Source organism: Chlorocebus sabaeus, chromosome 13 (assembly GCF_047675955.1).
Source record: "Chlorocebus sabaeus isolate Y175 chromosome 13, mChlSab1.0.hap1, whole genome shotgun sequence".
In the NCBI taxonomy this organism is placed as follows: domain Eukaryota; kingdom Metazoa; phylum Chordata; class Mammalia; order Primates; family Cercopithecidae; genus Chlorocebus; species Chlorocebus sabaeus.
In genome coordinates, this window is record NC_132916.1 from 63,215,259 (window position 1) to 63,239,480 (window position 24,222).

A 24,222-nucleotide genomic window follows, 5' to 3' on the forward strand; every position below is an offset into this window, starting at 1 on the left:
AGAAGGGTTTATATTTGTTTCTCTGAGTTTAATTTTTAGATAAAATATGCTGTAAACATTTAAAATCATTATTTTATATGTGTAGGAGTGGCACCATCCAGAAACTTACATGCAGGTTTTCTAAGTTTGATGTATTCTCAAAATGCAATTTAAACTGGCGATTTGGAATTCAGAACAGATTTTCTTCTAGAAACAATGTTACAAATGGTCATTCTATTCCTTATTATTTAATTATATATCTAATCATCCACATGAAACTGTCAAGTACCTCAAGGAAGGACCCTGTGTAATCCTCACCACTTAGCACTAACAAAATAACTCAAATACAGTTCAGGAATGGATGAATGGATGAATGTCCTGCTGCCCTGAATAAACAAGATGCCTCACACACAGTCCAGATGGGTGTTTCCCAAATTCGCCTCATTGTAATCACCTGGGGGTCCTTGCTAGTGAGGCCTGTTCCTGGCCTCACCCAGCTGTGCTGACTCAGAATCTCCAGGAGCGGAGCGGCCTGGGAATGTTTTTCACCAAGCCCCCAGTGACTCCAATGATTCAGAAAGTGTGGGTAACCCGGAGATGAACAGCTGCTGCGCGTTCCAAGACACCCGAGGAAAGCCAAGGTGCAGGCTGAGCCCATCAAGTTCCGGGTGAAAAAGTGACATTGGGGGCTCAGATAGCCAACCCCAGGCCAAGTGAGGCACAAGCGACAGCTCTCCCATAGCTGGGAAGCGAGGTGGGAGTTGGGCGGCCCTCCAGTTCCCACGGCAGGAGGAAATGGGGGCGAGGGGGCTCTGTGAAAGCAAGCCCGCGTCCACGTCCATAAAAAGGCCCCGGGAACAGGCCTGGCTTCCCCAGCCCCAGTGAGGCAGACAGAAAGCAACAGCTCTCCACACACTGCTGTCGGGAACCACACATACTTTCACATGCCTGTGCAGAACTCTCTGGTTTTCCAACCAGAGGTATTTTTGTGTTTATCTCTGACACCAGCTCTCATGTAGCTGTGGTCAGCTTTCATCTTCCAGGCTTCAGTGGCACGGCCTCCTGCAGACTGGGCCATCTGTGGTGATACAGGGACACAGACGCACACACATGCTAACTCAGCCTTCAGTGTCAACAAAACAACAGCAGCAAATGTTAAATAAATGTTAGCTATGTGCCAGGCACCGTGCTAAGTAAGTACTTTTGATGCGTGTCTCAAATTTCTTGGCCATCTGCTAGTAGTTTGCGAGGTTTCTAAACAAAGAGAAGGGAAAGGGAAAATCCCAAAAGCCTTCTTGTTTTTTTCTCAGATATTTGACAGGTTTTCACTGTATCCTCCTGGCCTCATCTGAGTATGGGAAGATCATAATTTGAAGTTAGATCAGGTAACAGAGAGACAGTGCCACGTGGTGTTTGGGCAGACTAATCCTGGAGAGAGCCCTGGCCTGCTTCAAAGCCCGGCTCCACTGCTTACCAGCTGTGAATGCGGGCAAACAAGTTATTTGTGCCTTCACTGTATCACTGTCACACAGAAGTAATAATAATATCCACTTCATAGAGCCACTGTACATATTAAGGTGTTTGGCGTATGGCAAACGTCCAGCATTCGTTGACAGCATCATCAGGCAATAAAAAATCCCTGCAAAGGGCCAGACACAGTGGCTCATGCCTGTAATCCTAGCACTTTGGGAGGCCAAGGCGAGCAGATCACTTGAGGCCAGCAATTTCAGACCAGCCTGGCCAACATTGTAAAACCCCATCTCTACTAAAAATACAAAAAATCAGCTGTGCATGGTGGTGCCCACCTGTAGACCCAGCTACTCGGGAGGCTGAGGCAGAATTACTTGAACCCAGGAGGCAGAGGTTGCAGTGAGCCGAGATCGTACCACTGCACTTCAGCCCGGGAGACAGAGCAAGCTCCCTCTCAAAAAAAAAAAAAAAAAAAAAATTCCTGCAAAGACAGTCTGACATCAGAAAACAGAATTATGCTACTGCCTTGATATTGGTAACAGCAATGACATATTTTGTTTGAACAATGCCAAAGGCTTTCATAGACACATCATTTGTCCAAAAAAAAGGGGAGGCCTGTGGGCGCAGTGACTCATGCCTGTAATCCCGGCACTTTGGGAAGCCAAGGCGGGCGGATCACAAGGTCAGGAGTGCAAGACCAGCCTGGCCAACATGGCGAAACCCCACCTCTACTAAAAATACAAAATTAGCGGGGCGTGGTGGCGCACACCTGTAATCCCGGCTACTCAGAAGGCTGAGGCAGGAGAATCACTTGAACCCGGAAGGCGGAGGTTGCAGTGAGCCAAGATCGCGCCACTGCACTCCAGCCTGGGCGACAGAGTGAGACTCCGTCTCAGGAAAAAAAAAAAAAAAAAATTGGGGGCGGGGGCTGAAAGCTCCTTTTGTCAGAGAGTTTCTCAGTCAAACACAAAGCTCCAGCTCTTCTACCTTTGCCCAAAGTGCAGCTGCAGTGCGCACTGTGAGAAGTGCAGACCACAAATGAAACCGGCATGTGGAACAAGATGGCGGTCAGCACCCTCCTGCTGTATCTCAACTTCAGTTCCTGCATAAGTCATTCATTCCAGGGTAGAAACCAATTTGAGGAGAAACAAAATTAAATAAGTTACTCGGGGCCTAGTTAGGTGCAAGCCATTTTATTTTATACTTAAAACTTGATATTTTTTTTTTCTTTTTACACCATCACTGCTGGAAAAACTTGGTTTCTTAAAGATAATAAAATGACTGCCAGAGGCAAATACTGCATTATTTTTGTTTCTGAATTGTCTCCCCAAAATATTAAGAAACTCGAATGTTTCTCTTTTGTTAAATTTTTTCCTTTGCTAGTCTAGATTTTAAAATATATACAGCTGAAATGTTAATATTAGGGTTTGCTTTAATATAGCAGGAAACTAGATTACTGCTAGATAAATAATTTCAACCTAAATGTAGGTAGCTTTTTAAGCCAGGTTATTATTTTCCCAATACCCAAGAGTCAATGAGGAGATTGATGTTTTGATTTAAAGGATATACTCTCATAATTCAAAAAATAACTCTTCTAGAAATCTGAATATTTGGCAAATGCATTTAAACATAATTCTCTTTCCATAATGACGTTGCACTTTATAAAGCTGAGGAGGAAGCTATGAATGTATTGTAGGCAGAATACACACAAACTAGAAACAAGTACCTGCCTGATCTGCTTGGCAAGTGACTAATCCCTCACCACGTGACAATCCACGCATTCTATGTGAATAAAATATTGGCTAAAAGAGCCCATACAGGCTGGGTGTGCTGGCTCACCTCTACAATCCCAGTATTTTGAGAGGCCAAGGCGGGAGGATTGCTTGAGGCCAGAGTTTGAGATAAGCCTAGACAACACAGTGAGACTCCAATTTCTTAAAATAAATAAATAAATAATTTTTAAATGTAAAAAGAGTCCATATGGTCATGAAGAGTTTATTTCAGACACAGTTGTTTTTTTTTTTTTTAATCCCTCATCAAAAGAATCAAAGGGATTATTTATCAAAGTTGTACTTACAAATTCATCTGAACTTGAACTGTCTGGGTTCAAAGCCCAGCTCCATTGCTTACCAGCTATCAACGTGGGCAAGCAAATTATTTGTGCCTTAGTTATATCATCTGTAACACAGAAATAATAATAGTATCCACTTCATATAGTATTATCAAATAGTCAAAATGAAACTCATAGAAGCAGAGAGTACAATGATGGTTACCACGGGCTGTAGGAAGAAGGTATTGAAGAGATATTGGTCAAAAAATACAAAATTTCTGTTAAGAGGAATAAGTTCAAGAGATCTATAATCAACATGGTGACAATAGCTAATAACAATGTATTGCATACTTGTAAGTGTTCTTACCACAAAAAAAAGAGTACGTGAGGTAATGTATATATGTTAATTAGCTTGATTAACCCATGCCACAATATATATCCATATATCTAAATATCATGTTGGTGGGGCACAGTGGCTCACACTTGGAATCCCAGCATTTTGGGAGGCCAAAATGGGCAGATGCTTGAGCCCAGGAGTTTGATACCAGCCTGGGCAACACAGTAAAACCCTGTCTCTATTAAAAATCTAAAAATTAGCCTGGCGTGGTGGCATGTGCCTGTAGTCCAGGCTACTAGGGAGGCTGAGGTAGGAGGATCACTTGAGCCACTGAACTCCAGCCTGGGCACTCCAGCCTGGGCAACAGCCAGATCCTGTCTTTAAAAAAAAAAAAAAAAAAAAGTTGTTTACCATAAATATATGCAACTTTAACTTTCCTATTTATTTTGTCAAATAAAAACTTTTTAAATCCCTCAGTAGAATCACAAAATGCCAAAATTGGAAAGGCCAGTAGAGATTATTTTTGTCAAGGTCTCTGTTTACAGATAAGAAAACTAAGGCTATGAGATGTTGAATAAATTGCTCAAAACCTGTGTTAGAAAATGGCAGAGGTGCAGCCAAGCTCAGGTCTCCCAATTCCTAATCCAATGAGCTTTCTAGACTATTGCAGTGCTCCTCAATTTGCCTGGCCAAAGGACAGCATGGCATTGTTAAACACACTGGAGACTCTGGTTCAACAGGACTTTGGAAGGGTCTGGGAATCTCTAATTTTAACAAAAGTTCCAAGCAGTTCTTAAAGTTAGTCAAGTAGAGGAATCACCTGGCCTCCTTAACCTGATGGTGCAATCTGACCACTGAGCTACTGTCAATTTCTTTTAATAAACTGAGGAACTGGGATTAGAGGGGGGTGGGGGCCACACAGCCACCAACATCCTCTCTAGCATGTGGTATGTGTCAATGAAAGCAAATCTTATGGCAAACCTTTATGAGTGGTCAGGCACAAAAACAGCCACACAACCTTTTCTTAGAAGTGCAGTCACTTCTAAGGCACGGTGGCTCACACCAGTGATCCCAGTTCTTTTGGGAGGCCAAGGAGGGAGGATTGCTTGAGCCCAGGAGTTCCAGACCAGCCTGCGCAATGTATGGAAACCTCGTCTCTTTTCTAATTAAAACAAAAAAAAAAAAAAAAAAAGAAGTGCAGTGAAGTCTCTGACTTTAGAACTCTGACAAGTGCCTTGTATTCTGAGGAAGAAGCAAAGATATGCTGACATCAGGACCAGCCAACCCTCTGGTTAGGTGAGGGGACAGTCTGTTGCGAGGTATGAGAATGCATCTCAACACCTAAAATTACTCCTCAGAAGTATGAGCCAACTGCGTCTGCCAAATTCTCAGGCCTGTTTATGCAAATGTACAGTGTATTTGCAAATGTACAGTGATAAATATGTACGATTATTATGTATCAATTAAAAAGTAATAAATGTGTATAATATAACCTGGCCTTCCCTCCTATCTCACAAGGTTTTTAATTAAGTAATAAATATGAATGATACTTTTTCAATCATAAAAGTCTTAATTATAAAAAGAAAGAAATTATGAACTTCAAAAAGTTCACTGTGCTAAGTAAAAAAAGCCAGGCACATGATTCCATCTGTATGAAATGTCCAGAAAAGTCAAAAGTCAAATCGATACAGGCAGAAAGCAGATCAGCAGTGGCCTATGAATGGGAGGGTTGACAGGAAATGGGGAATGACTACTCCTGAGTATGGGGTTTCTTTTCGGGTGACAAAAATGTTCTAAAATTGTGGTCATGGTTGCACAACTCTGTAAATATACTAAAAACCCCTAAATTGTACACTTTTTTTTTTTTTTGACACAGAGTCTTGCTCTGTCTCCCAGGCTGGGGTGCAGTGGTGCCACCTCGGCTCACTGTAATATCCACCTCCTGGGTTCAAGTGATTCTCATGCCTCAGCCTCCCAAGTAGCTGAGATTACAGGCATGTGCCCCTGTACCCAGCTAATTTTTGTATTTTTAGTAGAGACAGTGTTTCGCCATAGTGGCCAGGCTGGTCTCGAACTCCTGGCCTCAAGTGATTGGCCCACCTTGGCCTCCCAAAGTACTGGAATTACAGGTGTGAGCCACCCCACCCAGCCAAATAGTATGCTTTAAGTGGGTGAATTGTATGGTGTGTAAATTTTATTTCAACAAAACTATTTTTAAAGAGAAAGAAAACCCCATCACACAGAGCTTAAAAATAAAAACAGGGGCCAGGTGCAGTAGCTCACACCTGTAATCTCAGCACTTTGGGAGTCCGAGGCGGGTGCATCATGAGGTCAGGAGTTCAAGACCAGCCTGGTCAAGATGGTGAAACCCTGTCTCTACTAAACATACAAAAATTAGCAGGGCGTGGTGGTGGGCATCTGTAATCCCAGCTACTCGGGAGGCTGAGGCAGGGAATTGCTTGAACCCGGGAGGCAGAAGTTGCAGCAAGCTGAGATCACGCCACTGCACTCCATCCCAGGCGACAGAGTAAGGCTCCGTCTCAAAAAATAAAAATAAAAATTAAAAAACAGGACTATTAGATGGAGTATCTATTGATTTCTGCTTAGCAAAGTCTATTTTGATGTTTACAGAGCCAAGAAGTAACTACTCACATTGCTGGCTATCGTCACTATTTTCCATGAGAACTTACTGTGTCAGCAAAATTAATGAAGTCCAACTTTTACAGACAGGAGCAGAGATTGGTGGTTAAGCATTAAAGGTTAAAGGCAGAAATAGTTTACATTTTTATTTTTGTAAAGTAATTGTCTCGATCACTTACACTGGTAGCAGTATTGTATTTTTAGTAGGGACGGGGTTTCGACATATTGGCCAGGCTAGTCTTGAGCTCCTGGCCTCAACAGATCCACCAGCCTCAAAAGATCTGTCCTCCTTCCTCAGGTTTTTATAGTTATTCTTCCTGACAGTAAGCACTAAGTCACTAAGTATTAATTCAATTCAAACATCTATTGAGTTATTACATTCAGGCATTGTTCTAAGCTCTAGCAAAACAAAGACTCGGCCATCCTGGACCTCAAAGGTCCTGCTGTCTGGCAGACCAGTGCAGAAGTCCCCTTGGTAAATATGATCAAGGTGAACCAATGCCATAGGAACATTCCCTCAACCTGGGGGTCTGGGAAAGAAAGTAGGAATCTTCAATGAACAGAATGATAACATGCATTCTCCCCAAGGCATGACAAAAAATTATTTTGGATAACTTTCTACCCATGAGATTTTGAGGAATGGCAAACTTGATGAAATACTTCTGAGGACCATTGAGGCCAGCAGGGCCAGCCCACAGGACTAAAATACTGTCTCTGTATCACAAAGAGTGTCTATACCTCTTTTTAAATTGTTCCACTGACATTCTCACATCCTTTCTTATGGTAGAGAGCTATTATTGGTCACTGAAATACGCTGTCCCCAACTGCTAAAGGCTTCTGGTAAACTGCTGGATTCTGTTAATTGCTCCTAGGGAGACTCATTAAAAGGTTTATCTGACAAGAAGGGTGGAATTAACAGTCACAGTTATCCTTAGGACTGTTTGAGGAATGTATTTAAATTTTGCTCCCCATTTCCACACTTTTTTTTGGGGACAGTCTCGCTAATTTTTGTATTTTTAGTAGAGACAGGGTTTCACCATGTTGGCCAGGCTGATCTTGAACTCCTAGCCTCAAGTGATCCACCTACCTCGGTCTCCCAAAGTGCTGGGATTACAGGCATGAGCCACTGTGCCTGGCCCCACACTCTTCTAAAGGGAAGGAACACAGGCAGTGGGACTACAGGCGAGACAATCAGAAGGTTTGGGCTTCAGGCCCGGATGTGTCATTAACCCACAGCCTAACCTGGGGTGAATTAACTGCAATGCTCTTGGACTGGATTTCCTCTCTGGGTAAGAGTTCACGAAATGGATGGCCTTTATGGTCAATTCCAAGTCTAAAAGTCTAGCCATCCATACTAATGGAGTATGTTATTCTGGAGACCTGCCTAAAATGGTACCAAACGACTTCAAACTGTAGTTTTTACACAGGAACAAGGTTTGAGGCATTGTTTTAAAAGAATTCTAACAGATGGTAATGCATTTCACTGCTTTATAGCATATAAAAAAGCAAAGTGTGTGAAGGTGAAAGAAACCACAAAAATTAATGCCTTTATAGTCAGCTTTCTTCTCTACGTGTACATTTATACTCAGGCATAATTATATTCAATAAAAAGCCTTCTTGCATGATTACTTAAAAAAAACCAAACAAACAAACAAAAAATGGGGCCGGGCATGGTAGCTCACGACTGTAATCCCAGCACTTTGGGAAGTCGAGGCAGGTGGATCACCTGAGGTTAAGAGTTAAAGACCAGCCTGACAAACATGGAGAAACCCCATCTCTACCAAAAATACAAAAATTACCCGGGCGTGGTGGCAGGTGCCTGTAATCCCAGGTACTCTAGAGGCTGAGGCAGGAGAATCACTTGAACCCAGGAGGCGGAGGGTGCCCAGAGCTGAGATGGCACCACTGTACTCCAATCTGGACCACAGATACGAAATCACAACCATTTAAGATTCAAACAAACTTGTGAAAAGTTTTGAAAAGAGTTATTTCAGTCACTGTAATTAGAACAACCTTAGTTAATATGGAGAATTTGGGGGATTTCTGGCTATGGACAATAGCCTATTGGGGCATATGTACTAAAGAATAGAGAAAAGTGATACATTTAAGTATAAAACCAAACTAGTAAAGGAAGGAGTTCTTGACCTTCAGGGAGTTTCCTCTTGTTTTTTAATTCCCACAATAGATCAGTTCACCTATCAATCAGCTCTCCCTTATCACATTCCTTGTCAAGGGTGAAATTCTGGTTCTCCCACGCACCTACACCCTACACAGAAAACGCTAGAAGCAACTCCTGATTGCCGTGTAGACTATGACATCCTACTAGGACAGTATATCGTACCATATGCATGCAGTCATTACTCACATTATGTAGATATATTCTGATTATGTCAACAACTTTATGAGATCATTTTTATTCCTCCCCATAGATTTTTTTTTTTCTTGGAGGGGGAGGCTCTCCCAGGTTGGGAACTGTCCACAATTCATATGAATGTGTTGACAGCACAATCAAAGAGATGAACACAAAAATGTAAAACTGCCACATGATAATTATACAACTTGGAGAAAGATGTATTATAGCAAGCAATCTCACTGAAATTAAGTAATCGAAAATTTTGAACTCTTAGGTTGTAAGGTAGTTAAAATATAGCTAAGTTTTTCTAGCTAGCTGGAAAACGAGCTATTCGAGATTGCATATGAAGTGATTCTAGGAGAAAAAGCTATTTCATCCAGAGCTGCTGAAATCTAGGTGTGTGTTACACCAACACCTCCCCTCCCACCCAGCAACCCATCAACCATCTCCAATTTATTCTTTACACTTAGGATTATGACCAAGTTCACGTACTTAAAAGGGAGAAACCACAGAAACATCACACTGAAAGTTTCTCTGCTTTGGTCCAGCAGGAAATTCCAGTTGCTTCATTCACCGGAGCCAGTTAAGCTGCTGAAATGAAATGGATGATCGGAGAGATCACTATGTCAGGACATAGACTTGACTTTCAGGGTTGGAGGAAGCCAGACAAAGATGAATGGGATTCAGAGCCTGAACTCAAGGTCAAGGTCTTCTGAATCACAAACACCCGATGGGTCTGGGAGAAGAAAGAAAATTCAGCGCCAAATGGGAAAACCCTTAAAGTCTGCATAGTTCTGCTTGTAGGTAAGAACACAGGTAGGCGGCGGGAAGAGAGGGGGCAAGCAGCCCCAACGCTCGCCGACATCCCCAGGGTTTTACAAACGGATCGTCCTGAAGTCTCCAAAACTGTGACTACTATAAGTCCAAATGTATATTCTCCCCTAGCTTTTCCAACAGGCTACCTGCCTGTGACCCTTTTCCCACGGCCTTGGCTCCTCCTCTGTCTACAGCGTCGGTCTCCTCAGCCTCCCACACAGACAGACAGAGACAGACACAGACAGAAGTAGCGGACAGGGGGACTGGGCCAGCCCAATTCCCACCCTCCGCGCCCACTCCCTCGAGGTAGCCAAGACTCTCCAGGAGTCCGTGTCACAGAGCGCTCTGCGCCCCTGCCACCTGCCCAGCCTCCCGCTGGGGTCCGGCGGTCCCCACTCGCGACCCCGACATCGCCGGGCTCCGCGGCCCCCGCGCCGACCCCGGGCCGCCAGGGGGCGGGCGGGAGCAGCTCTCCGGGTGCCTCCCGACCGGTTCCCCTCCCCCGGCCCGCCGGCCACTCACGGATTTTCACTCGGCGGTGGTCCAGGCGCACAGCGGCGGCGTGCAGGGCGTCGAGGCGGCGGTGCAGCGCGGCGGTGCGGTGGCCCAGCGCGGCCGCCTGGCCTTCGAGCTCGCCGAAGATGTCCCCGGCGCAGCGCGACAGGTCGGCCAGCTGCGCCAGCAGACAGCCCAGGGTATGCGAGCTGACCTGTTCCAGCGAGCGGAAGAGAGGCGCGCCCGCAGCCCCGGCCCCCGCCGCCTCGGGCCGGCGCAGCCGCGCGGGCTCCAGGGTCCTCTGGTGGAAGGGCATGGCGGGGGCGGGCCGGCGGCGCGGGATCCTTCAGTCCGCCCCCCGTCGGCGCGGGGCGCGAGCCTGCATCCAACACAAAGGAATTCCCAGGCAGCGGCGGGGCGCCGAGGGAAGCCTGGCGGCCCCTGCCCGCAAGGGAGAGGCCGGGCGAGCAGGAAGGACGGACGGACGGACGGACGGACGGACGGGCGCGCGGGCGGGCGGGCACCCGGGCGGCGCGGGACGGGGTTTGGGTCCGAGCCGCGGCTGCCTGGCGCCCGGCGGCGTTCCTCCACCCGCAGGGCTTCCCGGGCCGCGCGGCTAGAGGAAGTTCCAGGGGCAGCGCCGGGCGGCGGCGGCCGCGGCGGCGAGGGGAGCCGCGAGTCCCGCTGAAGTTTGCAGGCGGGCAGGAAAGCGCCGGCTGCTCCTTCCCTCCCTCTGGATTGGAGAGGGAGGAGGAAGCGAGGGAAGTGCCGCCGACACCGGGCGAGAGGGAGGGGAGGCGAAAGAAAGGAAAGGGGGAGGAGAAAAGGGCCGGCCCGGGAACCACCTGCGGCTCCCGCGGCCGCCGCGCCCAGCGCCCGCAGCCAGTGGCGGCCCCAGCGCCTCAGCGCACCCTGCCGGGGCGGGCACGGGCGCACAGTCCCCAGACGCCCACGTCGCCGCCCCAAATCCCCTTGGCAGCCCCCGGGCGGTGGGGCAGAGCCCTCGCCCGCCCCCCGGGCCGGGGTGGAGCGCAGTGCGGGCGCCGCGGAGGCGGAGGCGCCAGGACGGCCGCGGCCAACTCTGCTTGCGCTGCTCACCTGCGCCCCTGCCCACAGCGCTCCGCAGTCTGGAGCGCTCCGCCCCGCGGGGAACGCCCCGGGCCCCTCGGGGTCCACCGGTATCTCCCACTTCCCTTCTGGAAGGTGGCCAACGCTTCTGGGCCGCCCGGGTGGACCTCAAAGAGAACGTCTTTAAATGTCCTGTGGCCAGGGGTTCTGTAACCGACTAGGAATCAGCGTCAGAATCGGAACAACTTCTCTAGACCTCTTTTCAGGGGGCATCCAGTGAGTTTTTTTCAGCAAGGTGACTCCCCCTGTGACTGCCTGCTACTACAACTGGAAAGGTCCAATCTGAAATGTGACTAATCTGGGTGTCTCCACCAAGCATGTGAGTTAGGGGTGGAGAACTAGAACCTAGAACCCTGAATTCGGAGCCTGGAAGATAGGTAAGCTACAAGCTATTGAGATCGTGGTCATGGGACACCCGCTAACACAAACCTTCTGGTAGGAAGTATTTGAGAAGACTGGGTCCAGTATCCCCAAGCTAAAATCCCACTAGCCCATCTCTGTGTTTGCTCAGAAAAGGAATCTGGGTTCTTTGGTTTCTGCTTTCCAGTTGACCCTGCTTGCTCCTCTGTTTCATGGCATTTTGGGAGTCAGGCTCCCAGAGCAGCGCTGATTGTAATGAGAAGCGCGTTCCCTCACTGGGGCACAGGATTAGTGGGAGACAAATGGGCCTGGGAAAGAGCTCCTCCAGATAAAACTTAGTAGACAGATACGGGTTGTGGTGGTGTTGTTTTGGTCTTTATCCTGTTGTATAGCGCCTCATTTTTTACAATGTGGGCCAGTAACAGTTTCATATCACCTACTCGGACCACCTTCGGGATTGTTATGAGGCTCAAAGGAACTGCTGCTGTCTGTGAAAAAAAACATGCACATGCTTTGCAATTTATGAAACACTGGATAAACATCAGGAACAGTATAAAAGCGTGCTGCTTCCTTAAGAAATACTAGTTGAGTGCCTGTGTGTTGGACACTCGCTAGAGATAAGGTAATGTGCAAAGCTGGCTCTGTCCCTGTCATCATGAGACTCCCATGTAGTGGACCATGCATTACATTTTTAAATTATATATAATATGGCCGGGCACGGTGGTTTATGCCTGTAATCCCAGCACGTTGGGAGGCTGAGGAGGACGGATCGCCTGACGTCAGGAGTTTGAGACCAGCCTGGCCTAGTCTCAAACATGGTGAAACCTAGTCTCCACTAAAAATACAAAAATTAGCCAGGCGTGGTGGTGGGGGCCTGTAATCCCAGCTACTCTGGAGGCTGAGGCAGGAGAATCACTTGAACCCAGGAGGCGGAGGTTGCAGTGAGCTGAGATTGTGCACTCCAGCCTGGGCAACAGAGCCAGACTCTGTCTGGAAAAAAAAAAAAAAATTATATACAATATAATTTGCCTATTTAAAGTGTATGACTCAGTGCTTTTTAGTATATTTACAATGTTGTGCAAACATCACCATGATCACTTTTAGAACATTTTAATCACACTGGTCTCAAAAAAACAATTCTCTTTAGTACTCAGTTCCCTCCCTCCCAAACCATCACTAGCCGATTGCAACCATTCATGTGTCTATGGATTTGCCCATTCTAGAGGTTTCATATCAATGAAATCATACAATGTGTGATTGTTTGTGACTGACTTCTTTCACTTAGTGTAATGTTTTCAGAGTTTATCCGTGGAGTAGCATGGATCAGTTTTGATTCTTTTTTAAAGGCTGCATAATATCCCATTGTTTGGATATGCCACATTTTGTTTATCCATTCATCAGTTAATGGACATTTGGGTGTCTACTTTTTGGCTATTATGATTAATGCTACTGTGAACATGTGTGTACAAGTTTTTGTGTGGATGTGTGTTTTCATTTCTCTTGGATACATACCGAGGAGTGGAATTGATGAGTCATTGTGCCAATCTGTTTTCCGAAGTGACTGCACCATTTTACCTCCCAACCAGCAATGTATGAGGGTTCCAGTTTTTTCACATCCTCAGTAACACTAATTTTAATGTCTTTTTTATTACAGCCATTCTAGTGGGTATAATATCTCATTGTGGATTTGATTTGCATTTTCCTGATAGCTAGTGATAATGAGCATCTTTTCATGATTTTATCAGCTACCTGTTTATCTTCTTTGAAAAAAGATAACATTGTAGAAATGTCTGTTCAGATTCTTGGCCATTATTAAATCAAATTTTTGTCCATTTCTTATCAAGATGTAATAGTTCCTTGAATATTCTAGATACAAGTCCCTTAGGTGTAACATTTACTTCCTAATTGCTTTAACAGTCTATTGTGGGTTTTTTGTTTTTTGTTTTGCGACACATAGTCTCGCTCTGTCACCCAGGCTGGAGTACAATGGGGCGATCTCGGCTCACTTCAACCTCCTGAGTTCAAGCGATTCTCCTGCCTCAGCCTCCCATGTAGCTGGGATTACAGGTGCCTGCCACCACACCCACCTAATTTTGTATTTTTAATAGAGATGGAGTTTCACCATGTTGGCCAGGCTCATCTTGAACTCCTGACCTCAGGTGATCCACCGGCCTCAGCTTCCCAAAGTGCTGGGATTACAGGCGTGAGCCATAGCACCCAGCCCAGCATTGTTCTTTAGTTTATTCCATCTTCTATTTCCTTAAGACTTTCCCATTGGTTTGAAAAGAATTATGATTTAGCCACATAAACTAATAAAAAGAGGGCAAGCATGTTTTTGTAAATTTGTCATCCTGGGGCAATATCAATAGAATTTTTTTTGATAAAATGACTTCACTACTCCAGAAGCAGAATGTAAACTCTATACATAACCAAAACATGGAATTAACAGGACTCATGGGTGTGTCCATAAAAGCAACTGAATTTTTAGTCTTCTGCTATCCCTTTAATAATCTATTCCATGAGGATAGTTCTTCCTCTTCCACAGAATGAAACTCAAGCAGTCCCGTAACTTGTTTATTCTCTCAGGTAATAGAAAATCCTGTTACTTTAAGAGAAAAACCTTGCTCTTAATTCAGTAATTAAAATGTTGTCCCCTTCCCCACCAGGGGCCTCCTGTGGGCAGAAGTGCGGACAAGGAGCTTTGTTCCTCCCCCATGTCACCCTCCCATGGCCCACTTGCTAGCCATGGTAAGGGGAAAGAGGGGTGGAGGCCGCAGGAAGGCATGTACTGAACTGGACCTCTGGTGGAAAGGCATCACCCGCGCTGGGCTTGGTGGGTATTTGAAAGTGACTCTTCCGTGAACACTGTTGTGAGCCCTCACTGGGAATGTTTGGCCACGCTTCCTGACACTGGCAATCAATTTTGTCTAGCTGCTTATTCTACCCCAACCTTGGTTTTCCTTCTGTCCCCTCCACACAGACTCTCAGCATCAGGGTCCTGTCAACCCTTCAGTGAGACTTTTTCAGAAGAATCCCTTTTAAAATGACCTCAAGCTGACCTTCCTGCTGCGGATTCCACATATGGTATCTGAGACTCACACAGTGTGGTTGGAAGATAGCACAGTGACCTCCCAGGCACGGCCCTCTGCCAACCCTCCACTGGCTGCCCTAGGATGCTGGCCTTCCTCCGATGGGAGTCAGGCCCAGTCTGCTGTTGGCCAGGAGCAGCCAGCAAGCTCCCTGGGAGGCCTGGAGAAGCCCTTCTCACTCAGCTTGGTGTTCGATGCCGGTGCCCCCGCCCATTGTGGGGTGCGGGTGGGACTCTCAGCACAGCCCTGTCCAAATAAATTCTCAAAAGCCCTCCTCCATCTGCAGTCACTTGAGTCTTTTGTAGCCTGTGTGACTGAGCATCTAAGCAGTCCTCAGCTATTTACTTTGAAATTTCGTAAGTGATTTTGGTAGCTGTCATTTCTTGATGCATCAGTCACAACTTCCCTTCTAACATCCCATTAAGTAACATCTAAAACAGCACAAAAACATTGTGCCAACTTCTTCCAAGAAGAATTTAATGTCACTTCCTAAGTTAAGCAGTTGGGCCCTGTCCCATGACTGTTCATCTCTGCTCAATAGTCATCAGGATCTGAGAAAGCAGAAAGGAGCCCTGGGGACCTAAGCTGTGTGTTTGTGTGTGTGTGTGTGTGATTATGAGGAACACTCTCCATTCTGTTTTTCATTAATATCTAAAGGGAAATTCTATTAAATCAATTCCAAGACCAAAAATCGTGGACATTTGCGTGCTTTTTAAAGACTCTAAAAACAAGTGGAACATATAGATAAACTATATTCTTTCCCAACTTTTTGATATATAGTACAATTGTTCCTGAATTGAAAGTCTAATGATTAATACATTTTTTTGTATTATCTTACCTGCTAGGGAAAAAAAATTGCCATGATGCGAAAAAGATGCAACAGGCACCGTGGGGTATAGCGTATAACAGTCTTCTGTCCATGAAATACTGTGGTTTATATGCAGGATTAGCCATTTATATGCAGGATTAGCCCAGTGGTAGAAACCTCAGTCCAGCCAGTCTGGAGACTAGTAAACAAAAAAGAGACTTTTCTGCTTCTAACAGACATAGGCAAGTGGTAATTTCTCACCAAATTAAAAATAACACTGGTCTTTGATTAGCTAGAGAGATCGTCTTAAAATGCTTATCTGACTGTGTCCCCCTCCCCCAGCTCAAAAATCCGTAAAGCTTTTCCATTACTTTTTGAATTAACAAAAATGAGGTCCACAAAACCCAGAGAGTGTTGTCCCTACCTTTCTCTCAAGCTGATTCCCTGTCTCCCTCATCCTGTACTGCCCCCGCCCGCCTTGTGATCCGGGCCATATGGATTCAATGCCTCCTCCATTCTCCCTTCTCTCTCTCCTTTGTTAAGTTAGCTTTTCAGATTTTGGTTCAAATGTCACTTCCTTGACCAAACTTGCCCTCCCCTCCCAGGCCAGATCAAGTCTCTCTATTCTAGACTACTAAACTTTTTGAACATTTAAGTGTTTCTATTTATATATGTATATAATTTATTATTATCTATATTAGGGCCCTGAAAAGAAACAGATCAACTCAGAAGATTCAATTAAGAGAACTTAATGAAGAAACAAAAGCCAGAGGTGCTGAGGCACTCAGGAACTAGCAAGAGCAGGAAACCTTTACAACTCCTTGGTTCAAAGGGTTGGAAGGGAGCATCACCTCGATTCCCCACCCCAGGGATGGAGCACTCATCTACTAGCAGTTGGAAGTGCGGGGGCCAATAGGTCTCAACCAGATTCCTCTCTGGGACCTGTCCTTGCCTAACGGGAACTTCCTCACCCAAAAGCATGTCCCCTTTCCCTGGGGCAGCCTCATGCAATGACTGGTCTATGCAGAGGTATGAAGATCCAGTTCACATGCCCCAAATTGGGACAACTAACTGCAGGGCCATCCTAGCCCACTCTGCCCAATCCTGATCCTCTCACTCGCCCACCCCAAGTGGTCATCCCATGAACACTCCCAAGCTAAGGGCACAGTATCAGGGACTGCTTTGCACAGAACCTACCTGGAGAAAGGGCCAAGGTGAAGAAAGTGTCACCCAAGCCTTGTAAGGGCTTCCACTTTGGGCAAGCAGTGAATAGGGAAGACAGATCTCTGCCTCTCCCACTTCTCTGTCTCCTGCCTGGATCTTCTATTGGTGGAAGCCATTGGGTAATGTAACCCACAGGGATCAGCCTTCTGGGGTAAAACACAGCAGAAGATAGATAATAGTGGGGAGAAGAGGGCAGAGACAAAATTTCCCCTTAGTAATCTGCCAGTACATACAGTGGCAAAAGAGCCCCAAGTAACTAAGAGTCTTAGCTTCCAATTTAATAGAACTATGACTATTGATGTAGTTTGGATGTGTGTCCCTGCCCAAATCCCTTGTTGACACGTAATCCCTAATGTTGGAGGTTGGACTTGGTGGGAAGTGATTAGATCATGAGGGCAGATATCTCATGAATAGTTTAGTATCATTCCTGTGGTACTATCCTGGCAACAGTGAGTGAATTCTCACAACATCTGGTTATTTAAACGTGTGTGGCACCTTGTGCCCTAACTCTTGCTCCTGCTCTGGCCTTGTGATGTGCCTGCTGCTCCCTTCACCTTCCACCATGATTGTAAGCTTCCTGAGGCCTCCCCAGGAGCTGAGCCCAGTATCAGGCTTATTATACAACTTACAGAACCAAGAGCCAGTTAAAACTCTTTCTTTATAAATTATCTAGTCTCAGGTATTTATAGCCATATGAGAGCATCCTAACACAGCTATGTTCTCTAGTAGAAGGCTCGTTCCTTCTTTCTTAACAAGGACTTCCAATCAAAAGCCAGCTGGCAAGGGAACCTGAGGAATGCTGTATAAATCAGCCTTTTCAGACATGAAAGTATGGAGGAAGAGGAGGAAGACAGCATGTATTAGTTTGGTGCAAACGTAATTGCAGTTTTTGCATTATTTAAATTTGCCATTTGATATTGGAATACATTCTTAAATGTGGTTATGTTATACATCATTTTATTGCACATTTCACACTTTGTGGGTTGTTTTTTTGCTAATGACTTATTACTTGCTGTTTATTTTCTATTTATTTTAGACTATGGAAATGATAATTAGACAAAAAGCAAATTTGAGCAATTTTCTTATTCGAGAAAGCAACAGAGACAACTCGCAACATCAACAATGCATTTGGCCCAGGAACTGCTAACAATCATGCAGTGCAGTCATGGTTCAAAACATTTTGCAAAGCAGATGGGAGCCTTGAAGATGAGAAGCATAGTGGCCAGCCATCAGAAGTTGACAATGACCAATTGAGAACAATCATCCAAGCTGAACCTCTTACAACTTGCAAAGAATTCAACGTCGACCATTCTACAGGCATTTGGCATTTGAAGCAAATTGGAAAGGTGAAAAAGCTCGGTAAGTGGGTGCCTCATGACCTGAGCAAAAATTTTTAAAAATCATCATTTTGAAGTGTGATCTTCTCCTATTCTATGCACAATGAACCATTTCTTCATCAGATTGCGACGTGCAATGAAAAGTGGATTTTACAGACAACTGGTGGCAACCAGCTCAGTGGTTGGACTGAGAAATAGCTCCAAAGCACTTTGCAAAGCCAAACTTGCACCAAAAAAGGTCATGGTCACTGTTTGGTGGTCTGCTGCTGGTCTGATCCACTACAGCTTTCTGAATCCTGGCGAAACCATTACATCTGAGAAGTATGTTCAGCAGATCGATGATATGCACAAAAACCTGCAGCACCTGCAGTCGGCATTGGTCAACAGAAGCGGCCCAGTTCTTCTCCACAACAACGCTCAACTGCACATCACACAACCAATGCTTCAAAAGTCGAATGAACTGGGCTACGAAGTTTTGCCTCATTCACCATATTCACCTGACCCTTCACCAACCGACTACCACTTCAAGCATCTTGACAACTTTTTGTGGTGAAAATGCTTCCACAAGGAGCAGGATACAGAAAATGCCTTCCAAGAGTTCATTGAATCCCGAAGCACAGGTTGTTTTGTTTGTTTGTTCTGTGACGGAGTCTCACTCTGTCATCAGGCTGGAGTGCAGTGGTGCGACCTTGGCCCACTGCAACCTCCACCTTCCGGGTTCAAGCAATTCTCCTGCCTCAGCCTCCCAAGTAGCTAGGACTACAGACACATGCCACCACACCCAGCTAATTTTTTGTATTTTTAGTAGAGATGAGGTTTCACCATGTTGGACAGGATGGTCTTGATCTCTTGACCTTGTGATCCACCCACTTCAGCCTCCCAAAATGCTGGGATTGCAGGCGTGAGCCACCGTGCCTGGCCCCAACGCACAGATTGTTATGCTATAGGAATGAACAAACTTATTTCTTGTTGGCAAAAAATGTGTTGATTGTAATGGTTTCTATTTTGATTAATAAAGATGTGTTTGAGCCTAGTAATAAATTATTTAAAATTCACGGTCTAAAACCACAATCACTTTTGCACCAACCTAACAGGAAATAACCAGCACCCTACTGTGCTATTGTATTAGTCCATTCTCATGCTGCTATGAAGAAATACCCAAGACTGGGTGATTTATAAAGGAAAGGGCTGTGAGACTGACCCTACACCAATTCGTTAGGTTGTCTGGACCTCCATTTCCTCATGATGAAAAGCATAAAGTTTTCTCCTCTACCTATACATTAATTTCTGTTTTGCTTTTTTTTTTCTCTTTTAGCTGTCAGAAGCATAGGCGTCCTACCTATACATTTAGCTGTGCTCATACATTCATCATTACTTTCTTCCTCCATCCTAAAGCAGAATGCAGTTCTATCCAAGATGTTCTTGGCACCTGGGCTTAGGAGTCCATCTGTTCCTGCACCCTCCACAACCTTTCACCAAGTATTACCCTCTGTTTTTGCATCTTCACTTTTTCTTTCTCTGTTTGCCACTCAATATTTAAAATACACTCAAGCCTCTCTCACTGAAAGATTAAAAACCTTCTCTTCATTTTGGTTTCCTAAGTAGCTAGCCACAACTCTTTCTCCCTCTGCTTCATGGTCAAGCTTCTAGATTACCCTGCATTGAAAGTTTTCAGGTGCACAACCATCCACTGCCATCTGCTTTCTCACCCATCCTTGCTTTGAAATGGTTCTGCTGCTGTCTCTGGCAGCTTCCTGCTTGCTTTGGTCCTTGGATGTCAGCTTCATTCCCACTTTCTTGAAACTTTGTTCCCAGGTGTCTGCCATGTTCTTCTTATTACCCACTCTATATCACACTTTCTAAGGTTTTGGGACTGAAGGCTATGAACACATTTTCCAAAAATGTGGCCTTTATTTTTTCTGTACCTCTAAAGTCAACACATTGATGTACCTCAGTTCATCCAGACAACCTGAGCAACTCAGCCATGCCTATGACTTAATGGCCAAAAATCTCTAACTTCAAGCAGGGTTCATATCTCAGTTGTTACCACCTACCAGCTGTGTGGGCTTGGGAAAAGTAGTTTACCACTCATATTTCAGTTCATCTGTGAAATGGAGATTGTAATGAGATAACCCTGACATGGTTGCCAGGGTCTCATGAGTTATAACATGTAAAGTGCTTAGATATCACTTGTTACATAATTGTTTATATTTAATAAATGTTTGTTATATCACTAGATACCTTCCTCTTCCCCTTTCTCTCCCCCTTCCCTCTTACCCCTTCTATCTCTGTCTCTGTCTCTCTCTGTCCCCAAGTCAATATATTCAACTAATAAAGTGCATTTCAACATGAACCTCCAACATATATGTCCAAAATTGAGCTCTATCTACTCCACTACCCTTCCTTCTGCATTTCTTATACATGAACTGATCCTCACAGCATGCCAGAGTCCTCCATGCAGAAGGACAGCCTACATCCTTGGGATAGAGTTATTCAATTGGTTACAAATCAGCCACCCAAATTATATTCCTCCATCTCATCTATAAAAGTATTGGGAGTCTATTAACCTTATTGAAATCATGTTGCCATTCTTCTACAAGTTACCATCTCAAAAAGAAACTAAGGTTCTATGATCCAAAGAGAGAAAATAGCCATAGAAAATGAAATGCAGACTGGACGCGGTGGCTCATGCCTGTAATTCCAACACTTTGAGAGGCCAAAGCCAAAGTGGAAGGATCACCTGAGCTCAGGAGTTCAAGACCAGCCTGAGCAACATGGTGAAACCCCATTTCTGCAAAAAATACAAAACATCAGCTGGGTGTGGTGGCACACACCTGTGGTCCCAGCTACCCAAGAGGCTGAGGTGGGAGGATCACCTGAACCCAGGAGGAGGTCAAGGCTGCAGTGAGCCAAGGTAGTGCCACTGCACTCCAGCCTGGATGACAGAGTGAGACCCTGTCTTAAAAATAAATAAATAAAATGCAGCAAATAAATATCCTTTAAAATCTCAACGAGAGCAATTAGAAACAAATTTTCTATAGTTATTCAACTATAATATATAATGTTTATAAAGAACATGGACAAAAAGAAAAGAAAACCTGAATCAGAACTAGGGCAGAAGCATTTCTCTTAGCCAATTTTACCAACAACATATTGAGAAGGAATCAGAAGTACCAGAATTATAGTAGGTGTTCTTTTTAGTTTGTTGTTTTCATATGTATGCTTGGGTGAGCTGTTTAGGAAACTGTATCTAGTTATGGATGACTCCCTGAAGAGCTGCTTTCACCCAGTAGCCTTTTGAAAACTCAGCTGGCCTTTGTCAACTGACAATACAAGAAACAGTTTATAAATCTATTATTTTGTTTGTTATGAGTATTTACTTGAGAAATTCCTTTTAAAAGCAATAATAGGAATAGCATTGCTTCCTGGAAGAAACAATTTTTTTTCTCTCTCATGTAATCAAAGTTTTAAACTAACCCTAGTTCTCTTATCACTGGTTTTGATGACAAATTTGGTTACTGAGTCAAATTCATTGTATTTTAGTGTCTGGGCAGGCCCTCCTGGATGGGATGTTTGTGTTCAATTTGCCCAGTACCCAATACCCCCACCATCATGATTACTAACCTACTATTCTATTTTCCATCACCACACTCTTTAAAATTTTTGTTTACTTTTTTACAAGTGTGTCTGGTGAGTGCCTCAGATCCTTGGTGAAGAAGGTGAAGTGTGCATTACATTTAGTTTATTGGTGAATCAATTATTTAATATGGGTACCATTATTCCCAATTAACCCCTCATATTGTTTTTAATGTTCTAAGGTTGCAAACATTGTTTATGCATTATCAACAGGAGGCAGCTGAACTAATTAAGCCCACTTGACGAATGCAGTGACCACCCTACTGCCCAGACTGTACAGATCAGGCAAGTCCCTGATTGATGCCTGACCATCTTATCCAAACAGTAGGCCTCCCTCTTCCAGAGTCCATACTCCAAAGATACTTGGAGAAGATGATAGGGAAGGCAGATGTATTAGTTCTCTAGAAGGACGGGACTAATAGGATAGATGTATACATGAAAGGGAGTTTATTAAGGAGTATTGACTCACACGATCACAAAGAGAAGTCCCACAATAGGCCATGTGCAAGCTGAGGAGCAGGGAAGCCACTCTGAGTCCCAAAACCTCAAAAGTAGGGAAGCCAACAGTGCAGTCTTGAGTCAGTGGCTAAAGGCCTGAAAGCCCCTGGCAAACCAGTGGTGTAAGTCCAAGAGTCCAAAAGCTGAAGAACTTGGAGTCTGATGTTCGAGGGCAGGAAGCAACCAGCACGGGAGAAAAATGAAAGCCAGAAGACTCAGGCTGTCTGTTCTTTCCATTCCTGCTTTTATGGTGGCAGCTGATTAGATGGTGCTCACCCAGATTGAGGGTGGGTCGGCCTGTCCCAGTCTACTGACTCAAATGTTAATCTCCTTTGACAACACCCTCACAGACCCACCCAGGAACAATACTTTGCATCCTTTAATCCAATCAAATTGACACTCAGTATTAACCATCACACCAGACAAATTTATTGTTCCACAAATTCATATTATCTTTCTTTTCCAATTTCTCTTGAGAGTCCTCATTCTGTACCTCTCCTCCATTCCTCTTTTGGCCATTTAATTATTTCATTCTTTATCCTCAGAAAGAAGTGAGGAAAACGTGGCCAAATATTAGACTGTTAAAATTGTGTACCTGAGACAGGAAAAAAATTAAAGACCAGTGCTCTGTAGTAAAAGCAAAAAATTAAGGGAATTATTTTTTTGATTTGTGACGTTCTGAAAAAAAAAGTTTCTTCTAGAATTATCTATAGAGACTGTTTGTATTTTCTACCTACAGTAATTATCTAAATTGTCCACTTCTTACCGACCATGGAGATCTAAGCAAGGCATGAAAAATGGCTTTTTCCCAGTTTTGGAGAAGTTATTCTAACAAGTTTAGACTCCTTGCTTTACTATTTTCTTTCCTCATTTTCCACCACCAATTAAATCTAATATTTGTATGTAATTTTCTTGGAGAAAGTATGCAAACACAAGCAAGATACAATTTTCTTACTTATTAAGTCTCCAGGAGAAAATTTTATACTGAAAAAAACAATGCTTTTGGATAAGTATAATCCTTCGTTTCCATTTCTCATACCCTGTGAAAGTGGCTAATAGTAATTTGGGCTCTTTTTTTTTTTTTTTTTTTTTTTTGAATAACGCAAAATGCTGGAATTTTTGAATGATCATACTTCAACAAATAAAACTTGAAAAGGGAACACTGTCAGTAACAGAATAATCCATTATCTTGTGCAGGCAATTGATTATTTGTAATATTACCCATCTCCTCAAAACTGAAGAGCTTTTTCATTAATTAGAGAAACTGGAGCATTCTCAGAAATGTCCTCAGTAATATATCTTAGCCAGAACTGAGTTTACTGTGAAGATGATGAAGGTGAAGCCTCAGAGCCCTTCATTGTTTTTTTTCCAGGCCCTGCAAGGAGGCCCTATCAATGTAAGGGTCACTTCTTTTATATATATACTTTAAGTTCTAAGGTACATGTGCATAACATGCAGGTTACATATGTATACATGTGCCATGTTGGTTTGCTGCACCCATCAATTCATCATTTACATTAGGTATTTCTCCTAATGCTATCCCTCCCCCACCCCCCACCCTATGACAGGCCCCCGTGTGTGATGTTCCCCACCCTGTGTCCAAGTGTTCTCATTGTTCAATTCCCACCTATGAGTGAGAACATGTGATGTTTCGTTTTCTGTCCTTGCGATAGTTTCCTCAGAATGATGATTTCCAGCTTCATCCATGTCCCTGCAAAGGACATGAACTCATCCTTTTTTATGACTGCATAGTATCCCATGGTATATATGTGCCACATTTTCTTAATCCAGTCTATCATTGATGGACATTTGGGTTGGTTCCAAGTCTTTGCTATTGTGAATAGTGCTGCAATAAACATATGTATGCATGTGTCTTTATGGTAGCATGATTTACAATCCTTTGGGTATATACCCAGTAATGGGATCACTGGGTCAAATGGTAATTCTAGTTCTAGATCCTTGAGGAATCACTACACTGTCTTCCACAATGGTTGAACTAATT

The 24,222-nt window shown here is 44.3% G+C and overlaps 2 protein-coding genes across 2 annotated transcripts in view; one reads left to right on the plus strand and one right to left on the minus strand.

Annotated features, from left to right (window-relative positions):
* Positions 1-10,261, minus strand: part of NHSL1 (NHS like 1) — a 273,262-nt gene extending 263,001 nt beyond the window's left edge. Inside the window, exon 1 of the mRNA XM_073022531.1 lies at positions 10,168-10,261. The gene's annotated coding sequence lies outside the window, so the exon portion shown is untranslated. The remainder of the gene's footprint in view (positions 1-10,167) is intronic.
* A 193-nt stretch (positions 10,262-10,454) lies between these two features.
* Positions 10,455-20,439, plus strand: LOC103240290 (uncharacterized). The gene is made up of 4 exons (XM_073022682.1): positions 10,455-10,598; positions 10,761-12,250; positions 14,295-14,461; positions 17,786-20,439. The coding sequence occupies exons 1-2, from the start codon at positions 10,455-10,457 to the stop codon at positions 11,427-11,429; spliced, it is 813 nt and encodes a 270-aa protein (XP_072878783.1). The 3' UTR covers positions 11,430-12,250; positions 14,295-14,461; positions 17,786-20,439.
* The last annotated feature ends 3,783 nt before the right edge of the window (positions 20,440-24,222 follow it).